The 18,047-nt window shown below is 49.6% G+C and overlaps 1 protein-coding gene and 1 non-coding gene across 5 annotated transcripts; both read right to left on the reverse strand.

Annotated features, from left to right (window-relative positions):
* Nucleotides 1–3,610: 3,610 nt before the first annotated feature.
* Nucleotides 3,611–16,887, reverse strand: DNAJC5 (DnaJ heat shock protein family (Hsp40) member C5). 4 transcript variants are annotated; one of them, XM_042815166.1, is made up of 6 exons: nt 16,844–16,887; nt 10,362–10,429; nt 7,180–7,315; nt 4,632–4,845; nt 4,347–4,518; nt 3,611–3,775 (listed from the first exon to the last, which is right to left on the reverse strand). In XM_042815166.1, exons 3-6 carry the CDS (start codon nt 7,284–7,286, stop codon nt 3,672–3,674), a joined length of 597 nt encoding a protein of 198 aa, XP_042671100.1. In that variant the 5' UTR covers nt 7,287–7,315; nt 10,362–10,429; nt 16,844–16,887; the 3' UTR covers nt 3,611–3,671. The 4 variants fall into 4 exon arrangements, with proteins under 4 accessions (XP_042671100.1, XP_042671103.1, XP_042671102.1 ...); XM_042815169.1 differs by lacking the exons at nt 10,362–10,429; nt 16,844–16,887 and adding exons at nt 9,156–9,353; nt 10,138–10,331; XM_042815168.1 differs by lacking the exons at nt 10,362–10,429; nt 16,844–16,887 and adding an exon at nt 10,138–10,331.
* Nucleotides 16,888–17,251: 364 nt separating this feature from the next.
* TRNAE-CUC lies at nt 17,252–17,323 on the reverse strand. The gene has a single exon. It is a non-coding gene; the product is annotated as a tRNA-Glu (tRNA).
* Nucleotides 17,324–18,047: the final 724 nt, after the last annotated feature.

The following is an 18,047-nucleotide window of genomic DNA, read 5'->3' on the forward strand; positions in this document are numbered from 1 at the left end:
GCTCCGACACAGAGGGCTGGGAGAAGCCACCCATCCCACAGCACTGCTGCAGGGCAGCTGCTCACACCTCCTCCACACGGCTGCAGGCTGTGTGCAGCCCGGCCCTGCCCAGCATCACACATTACCAACACGATGAGCACTAATATCTAAAGCAGTTTAAAAATATTACAAATTTAAAAATAAGACTAAAAAGGGAACGTGGCTAGAAAACATCACTGCGTGGTATCAGCAGAAATCTACACCGGATCGGACGCCACTGAGGTTCACTTCAGTTTATATACAGATAAATAATTCAGAATATCCTACATACGTCACTAACTCAATGAAACTGGCATCTAATGCCCTTTGTTTGCTTCAAGTGAGAGTGCAGCTGGGCATCCCCAGCCAGAGCAGCAGCTCCCTCTCCTCCTGGGCCCTGCAGCCTTGCAGAGGGGCTCCTGGGGGCCGTCCTGCACGAGGAGGAGCCGCAGGGCAGTGCCAGGAAAAGTGCTGCCAAGTGGTTCTGTGCACTGGGAGGAGGTTGGGCTGCTGACACGGAGGTCTCAGGCAACTCATAAAACAAAACAAACGACCAACTAACAGGAATGCGACCTACAACAACAACAGAAATCGAAGCTCAAGTTTTAATTCTGGCAACAGGCTGAGCAGAGAGTGGCAGCGCTCAGGTGGAGCTTTGGAAGGAACCACCCTGTGTCCGAGCAGTGAGCAGGGCTTGGTGCCCGCCAGGCTCTGCTGCTTTGCATCTGGTAGCTCCACCAGCCCACACCCCGAGCCACACCACATTTGTTCACCATTATTTCCAGCACAACTTTGTCTTCACTGGGATTAACTTTTGGCCATTTTGAAGTGCAACTCACGTTAGAGCCCAGGATGCTCTTATATCTTATCTACAGCAACACAACCAAGCAGGCATTCACCCATCCCTTATACAGCTCAGGAAGAAGTGCATTAATAACTTTAAACTCAGAGGGTAACGTGGGCAAACAAACCATTCCAAAGAAATCACTTACAAATGTGTTTTCTCCTCATTCCCCTGCGCAGCTCCCCTTGGAGCACCCAGCACATCATGCTGGCACTAACAGGACAGGCCTCACTTGCCGTTCACACACCACCCACAGAACAGCTGAAAGGAAGGCAGCAGCTCTTACAGAACTCCAACAGCCCCTTATCCTGGGTATCACCTTTGTCAAGCAGTGCAAAACACGGACAAAGGTGTCACCTCAGCCTCCACACGGCAGCTCTGCTGTCAGCAGTCCCACACGGCTGGTCCGTGCTGCACAGCTGGATGGACACAGGGAGCATTACACAGCACGCAGGGTTAACTTCCTCCTGCTCTTTCCACCCACCCAACCTCACCAACACGCTCATTTACACGGCCTCAAAGCACTACCAGCTCCGTTACCAACAACATGAAGTGACCCACGCAGCCTCTAAGGGCAATTTTAGCCAGCCAGCTCTGAGGGAGGAAGCCTGCAGATGGCTGTGCAGCTCAACATCGAGATGTGGCGCCAGGCAAAGCCTACAAGGACAGCCAGCGTGATGCTATTCAAGCTTTAAAACTGCTTTCCTTTTTAAGGGGTCAAACAAAAGCTTTAATTAAATAATGACCTCAAGCCAAATAATGCACTGCTGTCCTCAAGGCCACCCAAGAGAGAGATTCTGAGTTAGAAGCATCTTCCAGTAATCCACAGCATTTCAGGACAGAAGGACTACCAGCAAGGAAGGAATCACTAACAAGTGTGCTGCTTCAATCTAGTCAGTAAATCAGGAGTGTTTGGAATCTTTGGAACCTGACGTGGCACCAAAAGCATCCCTTATCTGCAGCAGGCTGACAGGCAGGCAATAAATGTGCTGGTACCCAAGCACACACCTCACAGTGCTCATGTGCCTTCGTGTCACACTTGCTGTGCCCTGCCATGTGCAGCTCATGCAGAGTTGGAATGAAAATCTGTTCAGGATGGTTTTCTGGCAGCAGATCCCCCCCTCGTTTCCTGGCTGCTTCCTACAGACTGACAGAGCTCTTTGCCCCCCTTCCCAAGTAACACCTGTATCTTGTAAAAGAGCAGCATGAAAGACCTCAAATGAAACCTGGGATGGAAGGCTGTGAAAAGCCTCTCCACAGAGACAGGTGACCAACAGGGGAGGGGAGATGGAGGTACAAGGGACAGGAGAGGCATTGTGATAGAAAACAGATAGACGTGATCAAGGTAAGGAGAAGGCAATTAACTGCTAATCATGCCATGTGTAAGCTTACGAGTTGCTGTTCCAGATCCCGGCCCCGTATCATTCAAACCAAGGTTATTAATAACAAAATATGCCAGCAATTCAGCAGCTAAAATGCCTATTTAACAGTTAAATCCCAATGAACAGCTGTTTCAAAAGCAGTATTCAAACACAATTTGGCTTCAAAACAGCTCAGGAAACTTTTCAATCGTTTCCCCACCGTTGTTCTGAGGGAAAGAACACTGGTGTAAACAAGTCTAAAGGTAAGACAATGTGCAAATCATACAATAGCAACATAAAAAGTGTTTTGTTCTTAAAAAGCCATTTCAGTACTCCACAGAGACGCTCATGAGAAAATTACAGGGCTAACATACTGTCACAACTTTAAAGAACAACACAGGACACCCCACCAGTCTATCAGCATCTCAGACTGTTAGACAAAAATTAAAAACACAGCAATTATTAACATTTATGCTGTCACCTACTGCCTGTGTTCTATTCACCTGCTAGTGAAAACCAATTAACCAGTTCCACTTTAAGATTCTCACGCATTCAAAGAAGCTGCACTATTTGGTCTGTAGCATTTCAGGAAAAGGACTGAACTCAAACCAGAACAGAATTGTGCTTGAAGTCCCACTGTCACCACCACTAAACCCATTCACAGCTGCCTTTGTGACAAACCACGCTCTGTGGTCACACCATCACTGCAGATAACCCTTGTGCAGAAAGAGCTGCTGATCAGTTTAATGGTTCCAAGAAACTCTCCCTCCTTGTTTCTCAAGGTGCATTCATTGAAGCTGTAAACCAGCATTAAAAGAGAATTCTAGCTCTGCAGGACTGGCATTTTTTGGTTCTTGGCTTTGTAAACTTGCTTCGGTAGCAATGCAGAAATAGAAGAAGGAATAGGAGAATTGGCTTGTTGCACCCAAATGAAAATCAGGGACTTTCTTTTCAGGGTCTTTGACAGCTTGGCTGTATGAAAGTATGGTGGCTCCTGTGAAACTTGAAGTCTCATTTTAGGCCAGTACCACTGCTTGAAATGCAGAATGTCTCCATCACACGTACTGTGACAACTCAATACATTACACCACAGACATTTAACGGAACTCCATACATGCTATTAAAAAAGAAAAAAAGGAAAAAAAGAAAAAACAACCAAAAAAAAAAACAAGGGAAGAGAAAGGAAACATCAGACCGTAGCTAAACTGCTTTACATACTGCATGCTACAGCACTTCAGGTATCATGGAGATACGACACTGAAAGGTGACAAAAGGCTGAAGGGATTACAAAATACTTTCAGCAGGTTGGAAAGCTGCCTTCTAACTGTGGCAGAATTTTTCCCCCTCCCCATTCTCTACTTCTAATGTTCATGATTCTAGTGTTGAGTTGGCCATGTATTTTTTTTTTTTTTTTTCTTAATCCGTTCTAATTACAGTGTTTCCTTAACTTAATTAAATCCATCAGTGTGGTAGCTAGGGTGAGAGTCAGCTGTGAGCTGGGTTGTCTCTGTGGCTGATGCTGGCTGTATCACAATAGGTGCGTCTGAGGCCTCTGAAAAGCAAAGACAAAAGGCTTAGTATGCCAAGGCAGAGGGAAAAAAAAGCAGTGCTGTGTGCTTTGGTAAGCATAAGGTACCTCCCTCTGCAATGCTTTGATAACACCATTGTCAGGGGGTGAGCAACTGCACCCTGCATAAGCTTTGCTTATTTCCACTGTCCTTATTGCTTCTTTTCTTTTTCTCCCCTTTTTCTTTCTTATTAACCCATCCTTATCTCAACCTTGGGCTCTCCAATTCTCCCCCCCCCCCCCATTCTGCTGTGGTGGGAGCGAGCAAATGGCTGCAAAGCATTTACCTGCAGCTGGGTTAAACCACAACACCCATTTCCCTGAAGCTGACCTCACCAGGTTCAGGGGAGTTTTCAGCAACTGAATTTCTGGTGCCAGTTACCCACACAACTGTTTCAACTCTTGTGCTACAGTGACTCCCCCGCAGGGACCTGTGCTGATCTGCCTACAGAACAGGCACTGCTCCTCACACAGCACACCGAGCCCTCAGTCAGGGACTGACACACTGAACACCAGAGGTTTACAGTCCTACAAACCTCACGGCTGCACTGCTTACCCCTTTCATCTGACTGCAACTGTGCCTCCAAGTCCTCTGGAGAGACGTAGTATTCCTGCTCCTCGCCTTCAGGAGGTTTAGGTTTACACTTCCCACAGCAGCAATTACAGCAGCAACACAGACAGCAGCAGCAGTAGCAGCCTGTGATGAGCCCACAGAACACGAACAAGGCCTGTAGGAGACAGAAAGCAAATTCCACAAGTGAGAACACACAGTTTTCAAACGGAGTCCTTGAAGCACTTTAAATGCCAATCCAGAACCATTTCTCTTTGTGCTTCAATTTACCTTTGCCCACCAGCTAGACAGCACGAAGTACGTGTTCACATTTTCTTCTCCAAACTGCTCTGCTACATACAGACCCAGGGAGCCATATTTATCATAAATGTTTCTCTTTGTCGCATCGGTCAATATTGCATGTGCATTATTGATCTCTTTAAATTTTTCTGCTGCCTCTGGATTATCAGGGTTTTTATCAGGATGGTATTTCAGTGCGAGTTTCCTGCCAAAAGCAAAAAAGAGATTGTAGATTAGATGCTGGGATTTGGGTTCCTGGTTTGGGTTTTTTTCAGTTCTGCTGCTTGTCACTGAAGAGAAACTTCCAAGTGCCACTGAGAATCTCTCTCCAAGGACAGTTTGTTCATTTCTCATTCACTTCCCTGTTGATTCCAAAATGCTACAGCACCATCCAGCTTTACTCACAGCACTGACTTCAGAGTGTTGGACAGGATCCTTGGAAATCCAGTGAAAAAAATTAGGATACTGAAGACAAGAAGAAAGCACTTTGCCCCTCAGCTCCAGCGATTTCCACCAGCAAGTTTTGCTCCTGCTAAAGCAAAGGCCAAGCTAACAGAAAAGAAACACACCACAAGTCTCAGATACAGCATCAAAGAACAAAGAGAAGCTACAATTCATCTACAGTGTCTCAACACAAAAATAGAACAGAAGCACTTGTGGTTAATTCACCAGTTGCTTTGCAGGTACAAGGCACTTCAGTGCAAGGCTGGCTAGAACAGAACCAGCTTCAGGAAATCACAACGTACCCCCCCACATCATTCTAGATCTCTTTCAACTACATGACAGCAGTTTGCAGTCCCCAGAGATCACTGAATACAGCACAAAAACTCAGATTAAGCACTGATAAATTTGCAAATTCAGACACAGCCCAAGCAATAGAAGAAATCAGTTCTGGCCAGGCATCTCCTGACTGCACGATTGCAGTTTGAGTCATTTGTGCTTCGAAGGAGAAAAATGATTCAGAATGATAGTTCTAATAGTTCTGCACCACCAAAAATGGCAGGTGACCAGCAGGGATGTACCAGCAGAGCCCCGTGTCTGACAGCCACACCGAGAGCCTGCAGACATTTACACACCACAGCTCCTCAGGAGGGAAATATTCAGACAAATGTACAGTAAGGACTTGTGCAAGCATAGCTTTGGGTGCACACAAACACCACAGCATTCAAACAGTAAAGTGAGCTGCACTCGAAACATTTGTAGGCTGTAAATTATGCTGCTTGGGAAGCTAACATTATGCAGGGCTGCCAAAGGTGCCACAAGAGAAGACTGAGATAACCAGTTTTCATAATGAGAGGGAGGGTACATCAACTTAAAGAGGACCTAGCTACTACCAGGTTGTGATAGAGAAATACTTTTCATGTCACATTTCCTGCATACACACTGATCCCACAGGCCAGCAAAGGACATTCCAGATCAAATGGAATGAAAACAAGAAGTGGCCACTAAAAGAGCAGAAGAGGCAACAGGATTAGATGAAGCTCCAGGTGTGAATGAGGCAGCTCTTGAATCCCCCTTGAATCCAGCTGTGCCCTTCTCCCCTAGAAGAAAGTCTTCTAGGTTCCATCCCCATGAGGTAAAAGTGTTTTTCAGTCCATTGTGCTAGAAAATGATTGCCCCAAATGTGCATTGGAGGACTTGGGGAAGACACAGATAATTCTGGACCAGTTTATTCACACGTTTCACTCAGTCATTGTTGGTGGCATAAAAACTGGCTTTGAAAGGGAAAAGCTTTGGTAAACACTGAAGATTAAAACAAAACTTCTGAAAGGAGCAACCTCAAGTGAAGATGACTGCTGACACCTAGTGTGATGTGAAACACACTGCCACTGCCCAGGTAGTCCCAGCATGGCTGCAGCTCCCTCCTACAGCAAAGAACAGATTGCATGCAGGCAGGTTTGGAGGGAAGGTAGGAAGGAGGTGAGGATGGTTTGTTGTTCATTCAATTAATGGGGAACCGTTCCGTGTGACTAAGAAAAAGGGTTAAGAAGAAATGTTCTTTTAAAAATAACTCCACGGACATTTTCAAGATGTCAAAAGACATTTGGAACGTGGCTTTAGAAAAGAAATCACTGCTGATACCCAGTTTTCACTCTTATTTACATCTTTAATCTACAATTCGCCGTGCCAGAACTCGAAATGATGGACAGAAGCGCAGGACTGCCCACCTGTGGTCTCTAAACCACACACAGAGCTGCACAACACAAAGGGAGAACTGCGTTCTGGTGGCAGAGCTACGGCTTCGCTCAATTTCATCTGGAGAGTTTTCAGAGCCATGCAGCACAGTGGAGAATTTCACCTGTTAAATCCTTGCTGTCATCTGCCCCAGCTCTGACACACAGATGCTGTCAGTGACAGTGACATGCAACTCCATGCAACTTCTGTTAAAGCAAACCACGTTTCTCCTCCGTTTTCTCGCGTGCTTTTCTCACACAGATTTTAAATAAACCAACTGGAGCCTATATATAAACGCCTCATCTGTTGAGCACCTCAAGATATTGGTTTTATTGGGTGATGCTTGGAAGACTGGAAACGTTACCTGTATGACTTTTTAATATCATCAGAAGTAGCATTCTTGTCCAGCCCCAGCACGTGGTATAGTGACTCTCCAGAGGTAGACAGCGAGCGTTGCCTCTGGTCTGCCATCTTGGACTAACCTGAACACAGAAATGTCCCTGCCAAAAAAAGAGAGAAGAAAAAGATGAGATCAAGAAATGCTTAAACCAGAAAGAGCAAAGGCCTTGAACAAATCAGCCCTGAAACTGGAGGCTTTGGGGTAAGAAACTTATGTGAAAATTCACATTTTAGGTCTTAATGGGCTTTGAAGAGAAAAGGCTTCTTAATACACGTGGAAGTATAAAGGTTGCCAAAAAAATCAGGGAATTCTCAGCAAAAGCAACAGTTCCCAGCACAGAGCACACAGCCCAGTCACTGCTGTATGTACTCAGCTCCACTCTTTAAAAGAAACAAACTCAAAATCAACAGCTGAGGTCCAGCTGTAAGGATCACACACACATCCCTGTTGCTATTGCACTGTCTTTCTCAGTCTCACTGTTATTCACTCCCAATAACACCTACATGAATAATGGACAACAGGCTGCTGTCAGGTGGAGCTGCCTTCTGCACCACAGAGGTGAACTCAAAGTTCCAACTCCTTAACCAGGGCTTTTATTAGCATTCTCCATTGCATGCATTCCATACATTAAAAGAAAAACCACAACCACCTCCAAAAACCCAAATCTTATCACTGAAACCAGGCACAGCAGAATCCGTTAGCCAAAATCCAGCAGACCTAGGCCAATGCTGCTCTGAGAGAGAGAGAGAGAGAACACCTGCCTGCTTTGGGAGGAGGCAACCACCCCTGTAACAACATCAAGCTGTGAACCAAACATTTAACATACATGCTACATAAACCCTCCTGCTGGAACTTAACCTCCTGCTCTACAATCAGACATGCAAGACCCTCGAGGTGTCCCCTGAGCCACAGGCAGGCATGGTTATGTCCTCTAACATCCTTAGCAGCTTAGCATTTGCCATTCTTTAGCTGCAGAACTGCAGCAAGGATGAGCATTGGAGGGAAGACTATTGGCTATTTTTGGATTATGTCATTACAGTTAGCCCACACCAGATTATACAGACTTTGAAAAAGATATTTAAAGCACCAGACTTTTCTAATTTAACCCTTTATCTTATATAATAAAGCTAATAACTTTGGGTTTCAAAAGGCTAACCTCCAAGAGCTACCCTCAGACCTTGCCTGTTTCACTCCTCCGTTCTTTACATGCTCTCAGAGCACTGATACGCTTCACAAAAATACCAGTTCTGTTTCTGCCAACACACAGCTCTCATCCTTCTTGGACAGGGTGACCAAGGGGCACAGACAGGCAGCACAGCTCCCTGCTCATCTCCGAGCCCACCAGTCACTGCCCAGGTGTAGCAGCTTTAAATCAGTTTAACACTGATACCTGCGGCCACTTTGTTTCACTGGAATGCACCTGCTGAACTTGTAAACTCTCATCCAATTTCCTTCGAGAAGTTATTGACAGCTCTGGTAAGTTTAACTAAATGCTATCTAATAAGGAAGCTGATTAATTAATAATGACGATAACAACACTGAAATATATGCAAAATCCGGAAGGTAAATAATGTCTTTTTCTTTTAACAACACAGCATAAAGCTACTGAAAACAACCCACAGAAGAGGAGAGGAAACTTACTAAGAAATAGGGCACCCACGGGAGGCACAGCCCTCAGGGAGCAGCTTCTCACACCAGCAGCCTCCCTGCCCCCTCTACCTAAGCAGCCCCAGTGCTGAGGTCAAAGACTGCTGATCCTGACGTGCAGCTGGTAATCTACTAATCACAGTGCACAGCTGCCCTGCACTGCCTCTTGCACCCATGGCCAAAACCACCTCCCCTTCCTGACACCCATCCTGGGAATTCTCCCAGGCAGCTCCTGCCATACCCAGCAGCATCCAGCCCAGGGAGGCTTCTCCACCACCCCACCACAGTGCTACCTAGAAGTCTGTTGCTCCATTTAGGCCTAATGAGCTTCCTTCCTCGTCAGCCCAACATGCCCTGGGTGCACAGATGCTGCAGGTCACAGGTACAGTCCCTGTGTTCATTAATCAAACCTCCACCGTAAAACTGGGCCAATGGGTTTGGCAAAAACAAATTCAGCTCGATCCAGCTGTGTCTGTCAGTCTGCAGGCTGCCTGTCAAGAATAAAGGGAGACACAGGAGTAACATTTCCTACCGCTGCAGTTTTTAATCACTTCCATCTGAGAAGTTCAGGGTACCTGGGGGGTCAGTGCAATGGGATGCCTGCATTTTCAGTGCCAGAATGAAAAGGGCACAGGCAGAAGAACAGAAGACAAGGTGCTAACTGGAATTCATCTGGGAAACTCGTTATTTAAAGGAACAGAACGGCCTTATTACAATGAAGGTAACCTTTGGCTCTTCAAACATGGAACAGGATTAGAAATACAATAAAGCTGCAAGCTTTCTGCATTCAGAACACTCCATAAAACAGGATATTACCTGTCCCACTGCTTTCACAAGTGGCTCTCATTCACAGCACCGAAAGCTGCTCTGTGTTTTTAAGGAGGGCTGCATCCAGTAACAAACCATCTGCTGTATGCTCTAAGCAAGCAGGATTCCCTCAAGAGGTTTCTCTCAGAAGGCTCTGAAGAAAGGTAATCCCCTGGATTAAACAGCAGCTTTTAACCATCTGTGTACCAGCACAGCCTGCATCAGCCAACTGTGACAGGAAACACCCCTGCTGGCAGCACAGCCACAACGGGGTCATCGGTGCCATCTCAACAGAGAGATTTAGGTTAGACCTGATTGGTGATCTGAAAACTGGCCTTAACATCTGACAGACATCAGTGGTAAGCTGGGCCCTTTTATAACCTGAGTTTAAGTAAGAAAAATAGCAAACTGCAATGACAGCAAAGAGAAACGGGAAGTTCCCTGCCATTCTAGGGAATTAATACTCACAGACCATCCAGTCCTGTGACATCACAGAGCATCCAGTGAGCGCCAGCACCAAGGATGACAGCAGGTCAGGCGGCCAAACGCAGGACTAAAACTTTTAATTTTGGCTTCATGAGCAGAGAGAATTCTCTAAGAAACTTTGAGTGTTGTTTCCTCAGCATTATACTGCATGTAAATAAGTGGGTTTTATTTTTAAGCTATAAGAAATCCAAAACCACAGCACTCACCTGGCACCTAGTTTGCCTATTCTAAGACAAGCAGTAGCTGCCTCCACACCCCTCTGGAACAGGATCTCCTACAAAAGACAGAACAAAAATAAATCACTTTTTTACAAACTCCTGCTGAGCACCTGTAGCAAAGTTGTCATCCCATCAGTTGAACTTAAAGCAGATCAGCACTGAGGCCATCAGGTTCTGGGAGCTGTTACAGGCTCACAGCTGGCAGCAGGGAGCACATCCTGAGCTCTGCGCACCGCCAGGACGCTCGCAATCACACACTGCCCTGTGACAGAAGTCCCAAATAAAGTCAAGATTATTTCTGTTGCCCAAAATGCTTTGTAGTAAATCTCCATGGTGGCACATATTCAGACGTGATGGGCTGTCAGATGAAGGTGCAAATACTTTAAGGTGCAGACCCAGGGGCTGCGTGCTTCTATCTGCAGCTTCAGCCTCCGTTCCCGAGCCTCCTACTACACCAAAGACAAACACACAGCCAAAACGAGGCAGCTCTGAGCACAGAAACCATAACAACTGCTATCTGCTCCAGACTCCAGCCTTCTGCACCTTAGGCATTGGTGAAATAGCTGTACTTAAAACAAGAGAAGTGTGTTTTTTAAGTCTCGGTAATCTGTAATGTTGTTAGAGAGAGACTGCTAAAGGAGCTTAGCTGATGTGAGGGACTGCAAGCTGCAGCTGAAGAACCAAGTCTCACTTTAGCATACAAGGAATGGAACCGGAGAAGATCCAGCAGCACAAAGCAGCAGGCAGCCCTTCCAGCGGCAGAGGCACAGCTGCACCAGTTGCTGCAGGGTGCAGGTAAGAGGAGAAATGATCTACAAACCATCGATTCCTTGTGTAATCCCTGCCTGTTACGTGTGAGGATCAGGAGAAAAGAGGAAAGAAGGCTGACTTATCAGCCGACAGACAGGAAGGCCACCTGAACACAAACTGAGATCAGCAATGGATTGAAGGCACGGCAAGAAGGGTTGTCACACCAACGAAGGGACACACTCGGGACAGTTGCCTGTTCTTCCAAGTGTCTCACTGCCCCAGAACCAGCTCCTCTAACCTCATCTGTCCCACAGATTTGGATGCGAGTCAGACAGTCGCTGCTCCTTACAGCAGTGAGCCAACACTCAGACCTGAACGCCTGCCTCTGTCTGCTCCCACCTCTCCCACAGCTGCTATTATCCAACAATCTCAGGACAGAACTGCCTGCCCCCAGCCCCACACCTTACGCACACTTACAGGTAATTAAAGAATACCATCTAAAGCTGCTCACCACGCCATACTACAGCCAGCTGCAGATGGCCCCTTCTGGCAGCAAGCCCCACCTCCCCACTGCCTCCCAGCCTGAGCAGAGACAGCATCCACCCTTAACAACCCTGGGGCTACACTGAAACTTGTAACAAACTTAAGGGCAGTGATACCAGTCTTGTTCCCCTAATTAGCTTAGCAGATTAAAATTCAGCCATGCAAGTCTGAGGGCTGACCTGTTACAAAAACCTGTGACCTTGTACTTACACAAGAGCGAGTTCCAAACACCCTCACGAACCGTTTCCACACCAAAGCATCAGATACCCATCTTCCATCCCCCCTCCTCACCTACAGTCATTACTCCTTATTTGATTCTTTGTGCCTTCCCTAGTTGGGGTTCCTTTGGTAAAACATTATTGTTTATGGCACTACGGTCGTTTATATGGCAGCGTGCAAGTGTCACAATTACCACATGGCTATATAGAAAAAACTGCATCTGCTTACTCAGCTGTGTTAAAGTCTAAGGGAAACCAGCAGTTCTGCCTGCCCACCTTCTCATCACCCTTGCTTCTCTATTAAAAAACCTCTGCAGTGCTTGAATCACCGACTTCTCATCGCATGCGAGTGCGCTGCAACCCACAGGGCAAAGCACTGCTCGCTGCTGGGGGAGCCATGCCAAAGGCACTGCTCTCCTACAAACAGCAGCACCTGATCTTCGTGGCCTTTTCCAGCCTTCCTGACTGTGATCACACTGATCCGATGACTCTGCTGCTGTCGTTCGTGGGGGCAGATGGAGAGGCGCCGTGGGAGCAGGTGAGCAGGGACCAACGTTATCCCACCACCGCCCCAACCAAACACACCAACCTTCCTATTAAAGTGACAAATAAAAACACAGACAAAGCAGAAACAGATAGCAGAACGTACACAGCTGAGCTCCCAGATCCAAACATCCCCAGCCATGGCACTTGCAAGAGCAGCTGGAGTGCCTCTGCACAGCGCTAGGAACCCATGGAAGCACTCTCTGAAGTTGGATCCCATTTTTTCCTCCTTTGCAGGTAACTACACCATCTCCCTTCCCAATCTAGACAGAAAGAAAGCAGCTTAATTTCTCTCCACGCACTTTTATCTCATGCATCCAACGGGGCCTTCCCTGCCCAAGGAGAGGAGTGCCTGTCACACGTACCCCCACTCGTGAGCGCTTCCATCCCAAAGGCTTTGCCTTCAGCCAATGGAAAGGTCAAGCACCTCCTCCTGCCAGCTGCACGTCCCCTCTTCTGCTGCTGCACCAGGAGGAGATGCCATCATTTCCCCATTTCACTTCTCAAAGAAGCTGCCAAGAGAAATGCATGTGCTCATGTCACCCTGTGACAAGCAGAAAGCACAGGCCTTCCTTATTAGACCAATGAAACAAAGGCAAAGAAGCACCGTGGCTGTGCCATCTTCCAGAGTTAGACATGAAAACCTTAAGGCCCCTTCCAACTGAAGGCAGTTGGTGATTCTATCACCATAAAGGAGGTTAAGAAAAGATTTTTGTTATGAAACCTGAACTGCCCAGCGCTGCCTCCACAACCCAAACTTCTACATAATGCTATGGCTGGAAAACACAGCATCATTCCTTCCCTGGAGACACCTGGTTGGTGCTGTGGGGGCACCTCATAATGCAGACCTGTGCCAGTCTGTGCTCAGCTCACTGCCTCTGCTGGGTTCATCTGGCTCCAAAACGAAGCCCAGCGGTCGGCCAAGAGGCCTTCATCTGAATGGACACTTTCTCATGGGGGATAAACTCGTTGGTATTTTCTAATTATACAGAGCCATTTCATCAACAAAAAGATTTATTTTACACTACCTCCCTCCTACAGGCAGTGTGCTGATGGCTCCTGCTGTTATCTCACCCTGCAAACATCCCATCCACAATCCATGAGATGAGCCACGTCCTCACAGCCCCACTCAGCCTAGCCTACATAAAGAAAGACACGAGCCCATCATTTAGGAATAATAAGGAAACTGAGAGGTGCTTGTTCTGCCCATTCCCAATACCTGGCTCATTCTGTGGCCTCATCCTGCACAGCCAGCATGCAAGGAAAAGCCCCTCCTACATAGAGCATAGATGCACCTACAGTGGTGCAAATGGGATTATAAGCACAGCACCTAAACATGCATGCATTTTATAAACTTTTTTTTTCCCCACCTGAAGTAACAGAGCAAAGCCAGGAACCTGCCTGCTTTCTGTAGCTGATGCTTCAGCTCCATGGTGCTGAGTGCTGTTCAAGCAGTGCTGTCCTCACAGTGCAGTGGTTAAGCTCTCCCTGTCCTTACAGGGTTACCATTAAACAGCAGTTTGTACACCCATGCGTTACAGCAGCCTCATAACAGCAAGGAAGGAAGAGTGGAAATCACATCACTGGGAGATAATTCTTAACAGCAAGAGGCTTTGTGCAGAAGATGCCAACGGCACGAAGTCACGGGAAGAAGCGTGGTTTTAAGATAAGGGGCAGGAAATGGGGCAGAGGGATTTGCACCTACAGCACAGCTGGAGGAGACACCGGGTGCAGCATCCGAGGGGCTCTGTGCAGCTGCCATCCCATCGCAGGGCCAGGAGCAGACATGGGGCTGCCCCCATCGCCGTCCTGTCCCCCAAACCACGCCGTGTGCTTGGGTAGCTGCAGCCGTGCACCTCTGCTGATTCCATCTGTGTGGCTTTTGTAAGTTAGCAAACAGTGTGTGGAGCAACTTCTGAGTGCTGTGGGGATGAACTCAGGGCGTGCAGAAATCAGGAACTTTGGCAGGCAAGAAAGAAGACTGAGGGGGGTGGTTATTACAGAGAAGTGACATCTCCTATTGCCCAGGCTGAACGTTGCTGCGCTTCGTGCCGCTCAGTGCTCAAACAGTGTCTGTCAAACTGAACGCATCTTTTCCCAGCAGTAACTTTGGGGCCTCCTAAAAGAACCCATGTGTTGCACCGAGCCCCCAGGATCAGCAGATCAACGTTCTGAAGAAGAGATGTGGTTTGTCACCCGATTCTCTTCCGTCACTCAGCCCCATAACGTGCTGCAGTCACACCTGGCCGAGCTGCAGCCTCCCCTGTCACAGACACAGTCAGGTCGGCGTCGAAAGGAAAGCAGCCCTGTAGCTCAGGAGGAGCAAACTGGGAGCAAACCTGGAGCAGCCAAGCCTTGCGTTGCGTGCCATGCACTCAGATGGTGGCACAGAAACAATATGAGATCACAAAAAATTTCTGAGCATAAACACAATTGCTGAAATATGACTGCCATCACAGTAACAGAAAGTCCTGTAAGAGGAGCAACGACAGATGGAAGGGAAAAGAGTATTTTCATTTGAAATACAGCCAAAATTTCAAAGACTCGGAAAGGGGAAAACAAACAGAGCTGTGCAGGTTTCTACTTTTTGTGCCCCCAGATTACCAGTGAGCTCTGGACCTGACTGGGGTTTTTATTGCTGCTCTGGACCTACTGCCTGTGTTCTTCAGCGCAACACAGCAACAATTTGGGAGCAAAAAGACAGTGCCGCAGCATCTCTGCTTCCACTGAAATGCCATGGATGACACAAAGGAGGGAGGGAAGGAAACAAACTCCTTTTTGTTTGCAGAACGTCTCACCTCCCAGCACTGAGTTATCCCAGAGCACACCCTGCAACGCCAGCACTGCCAGAAGTTGTCCTGAAGTCCTTTGGGCACCACAGGAAAATTGCTCTTTCAGTCCACTCTGCAATCAATTTCTCTTCTAGTCCAACCTGGGCAATCCCTCTCTTTCCTCCCTCCCAACGCGCACCGTACTTAAATTATTAGAAGCAATTCATTAGTGCAATTGAATTTGGCACCTATTCCTCAGCCACCTTATGCAGGACCTGACCCGTTTTCTACCAGAAGCCAACAGCAAGGCCCAGCCCAAAACCAACATAAAACTTCCCAATCCTTGTGCTGGAACTGCAGCTGGTGCGATGCTCCCAGACACACGTGGCCAACAGGACCCACATGAGGACATCAGAACTACTGCACACCAGTGCACTGCATGCATGAACACATGGCCTTCTGACAGCTGTACTGCAGAGAGTGGCTATTCAGCACACCCAGCAGCATCTCCCACATTAACACCTCCATAAAAGCAAACCCAGAGATAACGCTGCCTGCTTTGCTGCTCAGGTCCGGCTCTCACCTCGCTTCCCAAGCAGGAAGCTCCACAGCATCGTGCTGCACCCGGCAGTGAAGTCAGCAGCATTGTGTCAGCCAGCAGAGAGGTGTCAATGAGGGATGAGCACAAAGGCAGAGCGCTGCCTCATCCCTCTGCTGCTCCCGGTTCTATGGTGCATCCCCACAGCATCCTGACCAGAATCCTTAATTCCAACACCGCCCAAATAAAGGGAATTACGCTGCGTCCGCAGCTTTCTGACTGGAAAGGCTTTCTGGCAATACGTCATTTGTTAATGGCATCGTCACCAAGCAGTCACAAATTACATGTAAAACATCACAGGGAACGACGTAAGGAAGGGGAAGCACAGAGATCCCCCGAGCGATGCTCGATCGCTGCTCACCCGTAACACAAACGCTCTGCATTCAGAATTCAGCTCTCCAGGCCCTCGGCTGTGTTCTGGGGGGTCTCTGCAGCCCCACACCGCAACACCGCTGCTTCCCCAGCAAAGCAACGCGCGCGCAGGCAGCGGGAGGACGGGATTTCCACCCCCCCCCCGAGCACGAGGTTCCCACGGAAAGAGCCACGACGCCGTAACGGTGATGCTTTTTTTCCCCAGCCCCGCATAACGAAGGGATGCTTCACTAATCGCGGCGGCCCGCTGCCCCCCGGGACACCCCGGCCCATCACGGAGCGGCAGCACGGAGATGCACTGCCAACATCCCACTGGGCCCCGCCGCTGCCCGCCGGCCCGCCTCCCCCAGCCATCCCCGTTCCGTCACAGCCCCTTCAGGCCGCTTCCCCTCAGCCCCACGGCCTCCATTCATCCCCACGCAGCCCAGGGCTGTTCCCGCCCGCTCCCTCAGCCCCACGGCGGCCCTTCGAGGCTCCGTCCCCCCGCCCCCCCCGGCCCCACAGCCTCTATTGAAGACCCATCCTCCTCGGCCCCCGCACGGGCCCTCCCCGGGGCACAGCCTCCGTTTGGGCCTCAGCCTCGCGCCCGTACAGCTTACGTCTCAAACCCCCCCCACCCCCACCTCGGGTCGGGCCCAGCGCTACGAAGCGAGGCCCGATCGGCCCAGCGCTCACCTGCGCCCCGCGGGAGGGCGGACTGGCGGGCAGCTGGAGCCGCGCAGCCCCGGGGGGGGGGGGGGGGCGGGCCCCGGCCGGGGGGGGGGGGGGGGGGGCCCACCCCCCCAGCGCCCCGCAGCACCGGGACCCGGCGACGCTGAGCACGGGCGGGCGGGCGGGGGAGGGGCCTGCGCGGCGCGCAGCATGTACGGCGCCTGCGCGCGCTGCCCCGCCCACTTGTCGCCGCGCGAGCACGCGGAGCCCCGCCTCTCCCTGCCGGGAGCGCGCGCGGACGCGGTGGAGCGCGCAGAGAGTTAGCGCGGGATGGAGGGGGTGGAAGGCGGGGCTGCGCGCAGCGGGCCGCGCCCTATTGCTGACCCGGGAGAGAAAAGTGGCCCCTACGGAGGGGGAGCGGCAAAAGGTATCTTCCCTGACCGGGAATCGAACCCGGGCCGCGGCGGTGAGAGCGCCGAATCCTAACCACTAGACCACCAGGGAGGGTTGGGTGAAGTGCTTGTTACGCTCTCTGTAAGCCGAAGCACGGAGCCCCGCCGGGTACTTTTTGTAACTGGCTGCTTCATCTGCTCTGTGCTGCCCCGTCGGACAGAACGACCCCGTTCCCTGCAGCCTCCAACCCTCTACTCAAAGCCTCTCCATCTCGTGCTCCCTGCAAACCACCTTGTATTTAGGTGCGGGTGTTACCCAGCCCCTGCAAAGCAGCACGGTTTCCTTCTGATGCCTCAAGTGGCCTGAGAGACGCGCAACGAGCTTTCTCAAACCCTGTCCTACACCGTGCATGAACCACGGGGGCAGCGGGGCTCCCTCTGCTGCCCTTCTAAGCCTAAGAGCGGCTCCCAGCCCAACTCACACAGCCGTCACTTCGCCTCCACGGTGACCGTTTCAATCGGAGCTTCCAAGCTGCTGATTGATTCCCTGCGGTCTCCAGCTGCGCACGTGAGCCAGCACCGCAGCTGCTGCTTCTCCACCTTACATTCCCCCAGCTCCTGCTGTCACTACTCGGGAAGCCCGAGGCACGGGCAGAAAAGGGAGCAGTGTGACATCACCTGGTGCAAATGTGGGCCTGCCACTTGAAAATCAGAGCATAAACACTTCTTAATGCATTGCTCCACAAGATGCAGGCAAGGCAGAGGGATGCTCCGTCCCTCATCCCCGCAGGAGACCAGGACTTCCCTGCCAAGTTCACAGAGCACACCTAAAAACA

This window comes from Centrocercus urophasianus, unplaced genomic scaffold (assembly GCF_019232065.1).
Source record: "Centrocercus urophasianus isolate 14NV4802_14NV808 unplaced genomic scaffold, USGS_Curo_1.0 seq_1412, whole genome shotgun sequence".
NCBI classification, from domain to species: domain Eukaryota; kingdom Metazoa; phylum Chordata; class Aves; order Galliformes; family Phasianidae; genus Centrocercus; species Centrocercus urophasianus.

What these genes read in the sequence shown, in the direction of transcription:
- DNAJC5 (XM_042815166.1), bottom strand. Translation starts at nt 7,286, where the DNA reads ATGGCAGACCAGAGGCAACGCTCGCTGTCTACCTCTGGAGAGTCACTA. An exon ending in GATATTAAAAAGTCATACAG is followed by an intron (nt 4,846 to 7,179) that starts GTAACGTTTCCA and finishes TGCTTTTGGCAG; the next exon opens with GAAACTCGCACTGAAATACC. An exon ending in GTTGCAGTCAGATGAAAGGG is followed by an intron (nt 3,776 to 4,346) that starts GTAAGCAGTGCA and finishes TTTGCTTTTCAG; the next exon opens with AGGCCTCAGACGCACCTATT.